This window comes from Megalobrama amblycephala, linkage group LG15 (genome assembly GCF_018812025.1).
Source record: "Megalobrama amblycephala isolate DHTTF-2021 linkage group LG15, ASM1881202v1, whole genome shotgun sequence".
Taxonomy (NCBI): domain Eukaryota; kingdom Metazoa; phylum Chordata; class Actinopteri; order Cypriniformes; family Xenocyprididae; genus Megalobrama; species Megalobrama amblycephala.
The window spans coordinates 22543444-22557399 of record NC_063058.1 but is presented as its reverse complement, the minus strand read 5'-3'; the positions used below and the strand labels follow the sequence as shown (position 1 = coordinate 22557399).

At 39.1% G+C, this 13956-nt stretch overlaps 1 protein-coding gene across 13 annotated transcripts in view; it reads left to right on the top strand.

Annotated features, from left to right (window-relative positions):
* The window catches only part of cadps2 (Ca++-dependent secretion activator 2), a 193350-nt gene that overhangs the window by 26425 nt on the left and 152969 nt on the right, over positions 1 to 13956 (top strand). For all 13 annotated transcript variants that reach the window (XM_048159624.1, XM_048159628.1, XM_048159625.1 and 10 more), the window contains exon 2: positions 10911 to 11024. In XM_048159624.1, the coding sequence (XP_048015581.1) occupies positions 10911 to 11024 (114 nt within the window). The remainder of the gene's footprint in view (positions 1 to 10910; positions 11025 to 13956) is intronic.

Below are 13956 nucleotides of genomic sequence, written 5' to 3'. Positions count from 1 at the left end.
CCAGATGAGAAAAAGTAATGCAAAAGTAATGTAATATTACTTTCCATTAAAAGTAACTGAGTAATGCAATTAGTTACTTTTTTAGGAAGTAACACAATATTGTAATGCATTACATTTAAAAGTAACTTTCCCCAACACTGACTCTTGCTATTTTTGAAGTGTATGCTGCACATATAGCGCTTTTTCCACTGCATGGTTTGGTTCGGTACGTCTCGATAGAGCTCACTTTTTGGCACTTTTCCACTGCATGGGACAGCTCGGTATGGAACGGTATGGCTCGCTTAAATAGTACCACCTCTGTTGAGGTTCCAAGCAATCCATACCGATACAAATGTGACGTGTAAACACTGCAGATCACTGATTGGTCAGAGAGAATCGTCACTACCAGAGTCACGAGACACCAAACCCGCTAGATTTAAACAGTCAGTAACAGCCACTGCAGTATCATTTGTTTAAGAAATGGCTTGCTTTAATCCCACCCACTTTAAAGCGGTACTGACTGCAGTGGAAAAACAAACCAAAAGTAAAGCGAGCCAAGTAGTACCATGCAATAGAAAAGCGCCAATAGTATGCATATTTTTGTATATATGGGATACCTTAATAATCAATTTAATTTGCCAAAATGTGCAGTATACAACAGAGCTGGATACAGTATCCCACAAGTGAAGTACTATCAACTGCATTAGATTTATGAAAGTGCTTTTTTAATAAATGTAAAAATGAAATAAACGGAAAACATATAGATAATAAATAAATATACATGCATTTACAAAATGGAGGCCATTCACGAAATTAAACTTGCACCTTAAGTCATATGAGGTCAACAGTGTAGCACAGTGTTTGAAGTTTATTTTAACAACATATTTTTACATACTTAAATAGTTGGCAGGACATAGTGTGCAGTATGTTTTAAATGGTATGCTAGTTTTCTATTTTGAACATAGTCTGAACAGTAATGGATGTCCTGGATGTAAAAGAAATCTCCTAGCTCTAATATTACCTCCTTAATTTGATATTTGTATGTAAATTGTTTTGTTTTGTAAAAGTGTTATATAATATTACATACTGGTGTTTCAGTGAAGAGATGCATTATGGCATGTTTGTTGAAGGAGTGGTGAGTGTGTGTTTGATTAGTAGGAGGGGTGTATGTTTTGTCAAGGCTTGGGAGGAGAGTGCCAGGTGACACCTGTTCCCTGACGGCCTTGTGGACTTACTTGCTTGAGCCTCATGAAGGAAAAGTTACCTTTTTTTTTTTTTGTCAATGATCACTATAAATCATGCTACTGTAGTTCTTATGATCAAGTCATCAATTTAGTTCCTTGAAGGTGTTACAAGAACAATTCACCCAAAAATGAAAATGTAGTCATCATTTGCTCATCCATATGTTGATCCAATTCATTATTTGTTTTAGTATAGAAGTTTAATATGGATACATAGCTTATTTCAGTCTTTTCCTCACACATTGGTATCATGTGACTTTATAGACTTTGAATATTATGCACAAGTTACATAGGCCACTTTAATTGTGCTTTTTTGTCACTTTTGCCCCCGGTTTCACAGACAAGGCTTAAGCTAGTCCTAGACCTCGCGTTATGTCAATCGTGTTTGCACACTGCCTCCGAAACGTTTGTCTGTCATAAAAAAATTTGGGTTCAATTTTCTAAGTTTTTCGCATCTGTGGCATGCATTTTGAGAGACGTTTTGACAATTCAGAGCCACCGTACAAGCGAACGGCAAAATCCCGAATGCCATCTGACAAGTTGATCCACGTCGTCTACAGCACAAAACAGCAGCACTGAATGACAAACAAAGTGTGGAATACAAAGAGACAGAATATAAAGACAGATTGTGCCTGTAGCAAAGCGTCAAACTGAGCCACTGACATCCTGAAGTAAATTTTGAAACGCTCGGGATAATCCCGCAGCTCCTTGATGAGGTGAAACTCTCCTTTCTCTCTATGCGATCTCGGGATTGGATGGACCCAATATTTCCTCTTTCTTTTTCACTTTTTAAGAAGACAGAGGAGAACTAAATCGTGCTCACTGCTTGAAGACATCATTTTGTATCGTTTTGCGAATTTTTTCGCAACAGATTCATTAATACGCATCAGACTCAGTGTGCAAGGTCCCTGTGCGTGACGAATTTTTAGGATCACGAATGCGAAAAAACGCATATGAAAATTTCGGACTCATGGTGCGTTCACTCCGGACGCGAATGAAGCGGTAAGCGCGAGTGATTTACATGTTAAGTCAATGCAAAGACGCGAATTGACATACTACGGCGCGATTCGCGCGAATGACGCGGCGAGAATTGAGCGATTCGGGCGTTTGACGCGCTTAACGCATGATTCGCGCGAATCGCGCAAGTTGAAAAATCTGAACTTTGGCGAATTTCCGCGCCGCGTTAACCAATCAGGAGCTTGCTCTAGTAGTGACGTGACGTAGCGAGCTGAGGCAGAAATTCGAAACAACAATGGAGGACAAAATCATCGTCACTGTAGATCTTCATACATTTATAGAAACAGAAATAAAAAGGATCGTGTTTGAAAGAAAGTGAGTGAGGAGGTCGGACAATCTGATAAGTTGTAAAAAACGGTCTTTACTCAATTTGAGCTATATATATATATATATATATATATATATATATATATATATATATATATATATATATATATATATATATATATATATATATATATATATATATATATATATATATATATATATATATATACATATTAAGACTACAAGCCAACTAAAGATGACCAATTGAGCTTATTCGCTGTAATTTACAATTATTTCCCCACTGACAAGTTGTGTTTATTCAGAGGAAGTGTGCAGAAAGCAGTGGGAGAGTCTGGAACACATAAAGAAGCGGGAGAGCCCCTCTCATGACGCGAATTCGCGTCTGTTGTAAAGGGATTTTCATGCGCGAATGAAGCGAGTAAACTCAAAATGAGTCCAACTACGCGTGAATAGCGTGATTTATTCGCGCAAGTCGCGTCTGGGGCGTCTGAGGTGTCTGATTTACATATTAAGTCAATGTAAACGTGCGTCTAGGTGTCCTGCGGCGCGAATCAAGCGTCTAGTGCGGCGCGAATCGGCCGTTGACGCGCGAATGGCGCGGCGCGAATTGAGCGTTCACGCGGCTGACGCGCGAATTGAGCGTCTGACGCCCAAACGCCTGAGTTGAAAAATCTGAACTTTGGCGTAAATTCGCGGCGCGTTAACCAATCAGGGACTCTGCTTTGGTAGTAACGTGTTTATGATGTGATCAGTGGTGGAGACCAGAACAAAGATGTCGCTGTGTGTGGCCACCCTGAGCTCTATGATGTGTCATTATATTTTTTATCGAGACAGGAATAAAAAGGACCTTGCCTGGAAGAGAATAAGCGAAGAAATCGGACAATCTGGTTAGTTGTAAAACTTTTTGCATGATTTTAGCCGTTGATACTAGCCCACCTTCTAGCTAGCAAAAGTCGGCCGGCATAACAGAGTTAAATTGCCGCTACAGGTTTCCAGCTGACGAGATGATGTGTTTATTCAGAGGATCTGTGCAGAAAGAGATGAAAGCCCCTCCCATGACGCGAATTCGCATCTGAACACACTTTGTTTAGACGCGGGAATTGAGCAAATTTTACGCGCGTCTGAAGCGTCTGACTTCAAAATGTTCAAGCGTCCAACTAGACGCGTCTGGCGCGAATTTGACGCCCCAGACATGTTCGTTTGAACGCAGCATTAGTCTAATGGTGCGTTCACACCGGACGCGAATGAAGCGGTAAGCGCGAGTGATTTACATGTTAAGTCAATGAATTGCGAATTGCAGAAACGCGAATTGACATCCTGCGGCACGATTCGCGCGAATGAAGCGTAAGCGGCGCGAATGACGTGGCGCGAATTGGGCGATTCGGGCGTTTGATGCGCTTAACGTGCGAATGAAGCAAGTAAACTCAAAATAGGGCTGGGCGATATATCGCATGCGATTGTCACGCACATTTCGTCAGTAAAGCCGGTTCCCTGATTGCCGCTAAATCGCCATCACCTGCTTTAAAACCCCCCCACTATGGAACTGAGTGTAGGAGGAAAGAGAATTAGAGGAGGAGACAGAGAGAAGATGGGCTGCCGGAAAAATATGTCAATGGGATGGCGCAGTGTTTGCAGTTTATATAGTACGCACGTAATGATGATTGACAGGACTGAATGTTTAGGCTCCTCCCGAACCTATGTTTGGAACTTCATTTTCCCTAACGGTGACCCTCGGAAAACCACCTTCACAGCGAACTATATCTATATATACTATATGGTCACCGTGATTTTGCCAATTAAAACATGTTCCTGGATCAACATCTTTGTTGATCCTGGAACAACATTCCAATCAACCAATCAGATTTTAGGGACAAGTTTACCGTTTATGTCAAGTTTAGGCTTGCAACCAGGGTTAGGTGCTTCTACATCAATGTTATTCACCTATCTTTCCCCTCTGATTTTAGGGATAAGTTATGGGTAGGGTTAGGTTTAGGGGTAGGAATAGGGTTAAGACTAAATTTTCAGACAAAATATGTTGATCCAGGAACATGTCTTACTTGGGAAAATCACAGTGACCATATACTATATATAGCTCTGACAGCAACCATACTCAAGTCCACCACCAGATTTTGTGAGAAAATACTGTAATGTCTGCACTGTCACTGTCAGCTTCTTGCAGTAACTAGAAGTCATTAATTTTCAGTGAGAGTTGGTGATTCTGAGTGACATGCTTGCAACCATGTCCAGTGATTTGAAGCGGTAAGCGCGAGTGATTTACATGTTAAGTCAATGAATTGCGAATTGCAGAAACGCGAATTGACATCCTGCGGCACGATTCGCGCGAATGAAGCGTAAGCGGCGCGAATGACGTGGCGCGAATTGGGCGATTCGGGCGTTTGATGCGCTTAACGTGCGAATGAAGCAAGTAAACTCAAAATAGGGCTGGGCGATATATCGCATGCGATTGTCACGCACATTTCGTCAGTAAAGCCGGTTCCCTGATTGCCGCTAAATCGCCATCACCTGCTTTCAGATGGAGCGGCATTTAATAGACAGAGCCGTAGATCACTGATAAGCCACGCAATATCGCATTCATATCGCAGATGAATCGCCTTCGATAATGAACGCAATATTGCGTGGCTTATCAGTGATCTACGGCTCTGTCTATTAAATCCCGCTCCATCTGAAAGCAGGTGATGGCGATTTAGCGGCAATCAGGGAACCGGCTTTACTGACGAAATGCGCGTGACAATCGCATGCGATATATCGCCCAGCCCTAACTCAAAATGTTTAAGCGTCCAACTACGCGCGAATAGCGTGATTTATTCGCGCAAGTCGCGTCTGGTGTGAACGCAGCATAAGCCCTGACTGTGAAACCGGGCCTTGGTGTTTGATATGCTTTAGTCACTGCATATTTTAGTTGTATGGGAAAAGAGCAGTAGAAACATTTGTCAGAGTTTCTCCTTTTGTGTTTCATGTAAGAAAGGAAGTCAGGTTTTTGAACAACATGAGAGTGAGTAAATGATAACGGAATTGTCTGAAATTGTATCTGTTGTAGCATGTTGACTTCTTACCTTGAAATACTTCAGACATATTTGTAGTTCAAAAGATGATTGAATTACTTTTACTCATTAATGGATGCTGGCAGCTACAGTGGTAGTCATTTAATGACTGGCGTTTTACCCTTTGCCACTGTTGTAGGAAAATAGAAAGCGACTTGCTGCAGCTGAATTGCTGCAGCAGCCAGGCTGGTCCTTGGAAGCCGACTCGTGCCACGCAGTGGATGATGTTGCCATGACGATGTGAAGGGGTGTTCATGCTCAGGGAGTGGCAAAAGCAAAACACCATGAATGGAAGAATGTGAGAAAGAAGAACAAAAGAAAAATAAATTAAGAATGAGAAAATGGAGACAATGTGAACAACAGGCTTTTGATATAATAGCAAAAGAAACAAAAAGTAACTCCCAGTAATGTACTAAGTAAGCAGCTGTGTACATAAACGAGGTGGTCTCACCCCCCTTTGGGAGCATTAATGATGTTTATTAAGTACTTATGTTGTGTTTTCTGGGTGGGTGTGTGAACTAGAGTAAACCTGAACTGTAAGGCTAAAATGTTTTCGCCCACTACAGTTACTATTTGAGAGAATTTCCTATTAGAGCCACAAACCAATAAACTTTTAATTTTTGGTCTTTCTCATTTGAAAGCCTCTCCATCAATCAGGTAGTTCAAGGCTTTTTAGACTTGCTTTTGGTTACAAACTCTCTCTTTGCCTCTCTACACTTGTATTTTGAGTGCGATTCATTGGCTACAAAAGAGAGGAAATGCAGTAAACAAAGTTAAAAATGAATTTGACTGAGGTTGCACTAATATCGTTAAAAGTGAGGTCACATTAGCAAAATTTCAGTGAAATGCAAAAAAGTAAATGGTGTATGTATGAAGCACAGCTGACACAAATGTCACTTTCAAATCGAGCAGCTTTCTGTTGGTTAGAACGACGAATTTACATGACTAACTAGAATATAGATGAAATCATACAGATTTCTATCAGAATGAATAATTTTGATAAGCAATGGTAATTGTGACCTCACCTTAATTGTGAATTATTTTGGCCACAATAATCATGTAGTGAAAATCTTTGCCCACTCTATATCACCATGTACAGATAGCAGCTAAATAAGTGCGACTAAATGCCAGTTTCATTAGTTCGCCTGCCCAAAACGAACTTGTCTTGCTGTCCGCGGAGGAGGCTTGAACCCAAAGCTTGGCTCGAACCCGAAGCGCGGCTCGAGCGCCAAGTTAAAACCCCCCCACTATGGAACTGAGTGTAGGAGGAAAGAGAATTAGAGGAGGAGACAGAGAGAAGAAGGGCTGCCGGAAAAATATGTCAATGGGATGGCGCAGTGTTTGCAGTTTATATAGTACGCACGTAATGATGATTGACAGGACTGAATGTTTAGGCTCCTCCCGAACCTATGTTTGGAACTTCATTTTCCCTAACGGTGACCCTCGGAAAACCACCTTCACAGCGAACTATATCTATATATACTATATGGTCACCGTGATTTTGCCAATTAAAACATGTTCCTGGATCAACATCTTTGTTGATCCTGGAACAACATTCCAATCAACCAATCAGATTTTAGGGACAAGTTTACCGTTTGTCAAGTTTAGGCTTGCAACCAGGGTTAGGTGCTTCTACATCAGTGTTATTCACCTATCTTTCCCCTCTGATTTTAGGGATAAGTTATGGGTAGGGTTAGGTTTAGGGGTAGGAATAGGGTTAAGACTAAATTTTCAGACAAAATATGTTGATCCAGGAACATGTCTTACTTGGGAAAATCACAGTGACCATATACTATATATAGCTCTGACAGCAACCATACTCAAGTCCACCACCAGATTTTGTGAGAAAATACTGTAATGTCTGCACTGTCACTGTCAGCTTCTTGCAGTAACTAGAAGTCATTAATTTTCAGTGAGAGTTGGTGATTCTGAGTGACATGCTTGCAACCATGTCCAGTGATTTTAGCTTTAACTTCATCCAAATCAGCTGTATCACAAGTTTGAAGTGCTCAGGTGTGTCAGAAATTGTCGGAATTTCTTGGAGTTTGGTTCATGAAATGATCTGATGATTATCTGATTCACTGTCAGTCTTATGCCAGGTTCAGTCTACGCAATATTTTTGACTGTTACGATAGTCACATGTCAGACTACATGCTGCTTCCCGACCAATCATCGCTTGCCATCTTTAATAACATACATGATGTCATTGAGAAGGTGGAACTAGCGACTGACTTTCGGGAACAAGAGTGTAAACAAACAATGGCTACCGAAGTGGTGTGTTATCTTAATGCTAATTCCAGGATTAGTTAAAGGATTAGTTCACTTTCAAATGAAAATCAAATGAAAATCAGCCCAAGCTTTATTCACCCTCAAGCCATCCTAGGTGTATATGACTTTCTTCTTTCTGATGAACACAATCTGAGGTATTTTAATAAATATCCTGACACATCCGAGCTTTATAATGACAGTGAATGGGGGTCACAAACGTATTTCGTATTACATCATAAACATACTCCACACAGCTCGGGGGGGTTAATAAAGGCCTTCTGAAGTGAAGTGATGCATTTGTGTATCACTTCAAGTGATACACAAATGTATCGTGAAGCGATGCGTTTAAGTAAAAAAAAAAAAAAAAATCCATATTTAACAAGTTATGAAGTAAAATATCTAGCTTCCGCCAGACCGCCTTCCGTATTCAAGTTACAAATAAAGCGTAAACTGGCGTCACGTCAGTTACACTTTTTCCTTAAGTTGAATAGGGAAGGTGTTTTACACTTACTTCGTATACGTTGAATACGGAAGATGGTCTGGCGGAAGGTAGATATTTTACTTCATAACTTGTTAAATATGGATTTTTTTTTTTTTACTTAAACGCATCGCTTCACTTCAGAAGGCCTTTATTAACCCCCCCGGAGCTGTGTGGAGTACGTTTATGATGGATGGATGTGTATGGAGACACTTTCTTCAGCTCATACTCATGACCCCTGTTCACTGCCATTATAAAGCTTGGACACATCAGGATATTTATTAAAATATCTCGAATTGTGTTCATCAGAAAGAAGAAAGTCATATACACCTAGGATGGCTTGAGGTTGAGTAAAGCTTGGTTTAATTTTCATTTGAAAGTGAACTAATCCTTTTAATGTAGGTGTAGTATTAACACAATATCAATATTTAAGTTTTAAATATCATGGTTATCAATGATGCTAGCACATCTTATATTTTATCACTTTTTTCTTTGCCACTCACTCCATGCCGGTGTGAGGGATATTAGAGTGAGGCTGTCGACACCCTTGAGCATTGCCTTACAAACGAGAGACTGAATGACTGTCTCACGAATAGACAAGGCCGAATCAATCACAACAGAACAGAAAGTGAATAAGCCATTGAAAGCGAGAAGACAGCGAGTGCTACATGGAGGAGATGCAAGCGCTATGCTGTTGCTGTGCTGATGTCACAAACAAGTGCACTTGTTAATGACCATCTCTGGTTAAAGTGCTAATAGCACCGCAACCAGAAACATATTCACAACATGCTAAACAACACCAGCTATGTGTTTGAATCAGCATGGGATCTGTTTGTATTTAGAAACGGATGTCTGCTAGAATGCTAATTCAAAGACTTCACAAGGCATAACTTTAGATGTCTAAGAGATTCATGCCATCAAATTAAGGATGTCTCGTAGCTTGCTACAACTCGGTGGGAATATTAGAGTTTACAGTGGTTTTAAAACCTTTGGCAGTCGTAGCATATTTCATCTGTTACATTAGCCTGAGGGCTCACCATGTTTCTCACAGGAAGGAAAATAAACGGAGCAATTTGCTACAAAACTCCACTGCTTTTCACGATCACGGTCAGGGTCAATGATTGTTTTGTGTTCTATTACATTGTATCTTGAATTTGCTAAAAATGGTAATATAATAGCGCTTTATATCTGAAAAGACCATTTATGTCCTAAGAATTAGCAGTGTTTTTCAAGAGTGATTTGTGGCATGGCTGTGTACTTGAAATTCTTAGCATCATAATGCATTATTTACATGCTTTATTTGCAAACAAAGCTGACTTTGATGCATTGTACAATGTATCAGCATTTTCTACCTAAAATATGTAGGTGAAAATCCTGTTATACACCAAAAAGTACATACTGTTCAAAAGTTTGGGGTCAGTAAGATGGTCTCTTATGCTCACCAAGACTGCATTTATTTGATCAAAAATACAGTAAAAACAGGAATATTGTGAAATATTATTATTAAAATTTTAAATAACTGTTTTTTCTATTTTAGTGTATTGTAAATTTATTCATGTGATGACACAGCTGAATTTTCAGCATTACTCCAGTCTTCACTGTCACATGATCCTTCAGAAAACATTTTAATATTCTGATTTATTGCTCAAGAAATATGTCTTCTTATTATCAGTATTGAAAACAGTTAGGCTTTTATTGCTTAATATTTTTGTATGATGTTTTTTTTCAGGATTCTTTGGTGAATAGAAAGTTTAAAAGAACAGTATTTATTTGAAATAGAAATATTATGTTTAAACCGCATTTCGTGGTAGGATATGAACTGCTGGTTCATGTATTTGTGTTTTGTTACTTGACGGCTCCTTTCCAAACAAAGACAAGGTCTGTTTTCGAAATGGCCATCCTGGATGTCAATTTATGAATCATAACTATGATTCTGACTAAGAAAAGCAGTTAGTAGTCTTGATTTCTGAAGCAACCTCCTCTCATGTTCACTGTGGGTAAATTTGATTGGAAATAATCCCCTCCAAACAACATCAAAGGGTATGACTAATGTTTTTTTCCCAAGCAGAAACCTTTTTTTTTTTTTTTTTTAAATCGCTATTTTGAATAAAGATGTTTTTCCTCTAAAACATTACGGATGCATTTGTTCCACAGTTCCTGCTGATTTTACATCAGCTTTGGAAGCACATTAAAGGATGGGAAAATAATTGTGTTTTTACCCTCATTATTCATAGCCAAAACATCAGTAATGGCAAAAAAACATTTATGAATACATATGAGTAAAATGAGGATATTTGTATTTATGGAAAGCCATTTCCATGTGCTTTACTAGTGAATTGCAATTACAAAAAAATATCAATTTAGCAGAAAATGGCATTTTTGTATTGACGCATGCTCAACAGCACTGCATCGCATTCTTAGTGTTACCAGAAGAGGTGCTGTATTAAGCATTATTATAAACTCTCTTCTTCTGTGGTCATTTGTCTCTTGACAAAATGCTTTTGATGAATAAATGAGAAATGATGCCACTGATCACATCTTAAGTAAACTCTTGTTTTTCCTCTTTTTTTTTCTCAGCTAAACAAGCAGCAGTTACAGGTGGTAAAGGAGCGTTTCCAGGCCTTCCTGAAAGGAGAGACACAGATTGTCGCCGATGAGGCTTTCTGCAACGCCGTGCGCAGTTACTACGAGGCAAGAATGAAATTAATTTCTGTATCAGATTTACTACATGTGCGGCCATTACAGTGTGGCCAAAGTGTCCATAGTTGAAGTGACCCTGTTGTCATTTTGAGTTTGTAGAATTATTGTCTTTGTGTTGTGTGTCTGCATTGCTGGACACTTGCTTTATTTATACAGGCTTCAAACAAGCTGTGTCCGAAAGTGCATATTGTCTGAGCAGGTACTACGTTCAATGAGGAACGAACACTCAACCATTAAAAAATTGTTTTATCGCGTATTAATGTGTGTTGTATGAAGGAAATCAGGATGTGCTACATCCACTATGTTGTCGTAGACATGTGACTTATGTAAGCAATAAAGTACGAGAGGTTGTGCTGTATTGTGAATAAGTCTAATAAGAAGAGTGCCTGCAACCCCTTTAGCCGTGACTTATTCACGATACAGCACTAGCCTCGAGTACCTTATTGCTTTTATAAAATGGTTACCACATAATACAAATATTAAAGCCTAAAATATGTATCAATGCAACTTTCATGAAGTAAACTTTCACTAAAGCCTTCCCTCCGCCGGAAAAATAGTCCCTGACCGTGAACAGCAAAAGAAGTTACATTAATACGCCATTAGATGGCGGCAAAGACTCTTTATGATTGAGTCAGTCAGTAGCGAAGACTGTTATATTGAAAAGACTGAATTGTTGTGAACACGGAACAAGACGCAACTGACAAATGCTTTGACTAGCGCTGTCAGTCACGGGAAAACCCCTTAAATGTTAAAAGGACAAGATATTGCAGTGGACATTTAAACAGATTTTTTATTATGAACACAAGGAAAATGACCTGAAGGAAAATGTTAAATCTGAATGCAGGTAATAAATTCGCTCACTCAATCTTTTTCTCACAATACTCTTCTACATAATACAATAAACATCAATGAACAATATCAATTGAGAACAAACAGTTTATGTTGCTAAGAGTGGTTGCTAAGGGTGTTGTGTAGTGATACACAGAACCGTTGGGTGAAGCAGTCATAGCCGTGTTTTATTACGAATAAAACACAGCATTGACCAATCAGAATCAAGGACAGGAACTAACTGTTTTATAAAGGTCAGTTGTGTCACTTCACTGCCATTCTTAGTAGACATAATATTTTTGTTATATTATGTCCACTAAGATTCCTTCTCTTTAGTGGTTAGTTGAAAGATTATAAATGAAGTTTGGAAGAAGTTTCAAAGGAGCTAATTTTTTTTTTTAGCTGACCTACAAAAATCCCAGATCCTATAAGAGTTTCTTTTTTGTATCTGCAGAAGAAAAGCCTGGGGCTTTGTACTATGGTCAGCTGTTAAATTATTGAAAATTGATTGGCTGAATTCTTTGTGTGGACTGCTGCTCGATTGGGCTTTGTTAAATTACTTTACCTCCCTCTGTGCTGTTTTTTTTCTTTTACACACTCACTTTTTTATCTTTATTCATTTCTTTCATGTTTGTTTAATGGTATGAAGAGGCATGCAACTTTTTTGCAGTGAATAACAAACAGGCAAACAGATGGTCCACTAAAAAAGACTGCATCAATGTACAGATATCAAACAAGCTGTTCGGATCAGTGTTTTTACCTTTTTAGGTCTTTCGTTGTCAGTCACCCTCTTTCTTGCTTTCATCACTTTCTCTATCTTAATTTCTTTTTTCTTTTGGAACAGGACATGCCTATCACGTCCTAATAGGATCATCATGTCATATCAGTTGACTCTCTGCTCTATTAATTGCACTGGATGGAAAGCAGCTCTTTGAAGTTTGGTCTGATAGTCACTCAAGCACATGTCGAGGACTCTGGGTTGGCTGATCAAAGTTCCAAATTGTCATTCACTGGCCATCGTGCAGAAATCAAAGCATCTCTTTGGGTCCTGTGGGGTTTTTTGTGGCATATGTTTCACTGGGGACTTGTGGACACTGGGAGTGTGTTGTCATTCATTGTTTAGTAGATGAAGAGTAGCAAGAAATGTCTGATAGGTGTTGCACTGAGAAGTCAATTATTGGTTAGTTTATCACTAGTTTTGTTGCATCCAGTGCAAAATTGCAGTTTCAGTGCAGCTTCAAAGGACTCTACACGATCCCAGATGAGGAATAAGGGTCTTATCTGGCAAAACAATCAGTCATTTTCTAAAAAAAATAAAAATGTATATACTTTTTAACCACAAATGCTCATCTTGCACAGCTCTGCGATGCACCACGCATTACATAATCAAGTTGGAAAGGTCATGCGTGACGTAGTTTGAAGTACCGACCCAGTGTTTACAAAGCGAACGTGAAAATACTAAAGAAGAAGGTAAAGACAAAAAAAGACAAAAGAAGACAAAAGAAGGTAAAACGTCAGGCGATTTTGAGTTTTTTGCCCTACGGTGGTACTTCAGCCTACGTCACGCGTGACCTTTCCAATAATGATTCAGCCACACGTAATGTGTGGCGCATCACAGAGCTAGTGCAAGATGAGCATTTGTGGTTAAAAAGTATATACATTTTTATTTTATTTTTTTACAAAATGGCCAATCGTTTCGATATGAGATGTAGAGCCCTTTAAAGCTGCATTGAAACTGCAGTTTGGACCTTCAAACTGTTGGTCCCCGTTGAAGTCCACTATATGAAGAAAAATCTTGGAATGTTTTCATCAAAAACCTTAATTTCTTTTTGACTGAAGAAAGACATGAACATTTGGATGATTGGATGGGAGTAAGTAAATTTATAAGGGAATTTTAATCCTGAACTAATCCTTTAACAGCTTCAGTGAAGGCATTAGTAATAGATGAATGAAGTGCAAGGTGCATCAAGTGGGCTAAAGAATTCCCCACCTGGCTCAACCCTGAAACTGTATTATAAACCCTGACCAATAGGTCATTGGTACATCTGCATTCTGGATAGGGACATCGAAGATTTGGTTTGAGGGCCTCATTAGG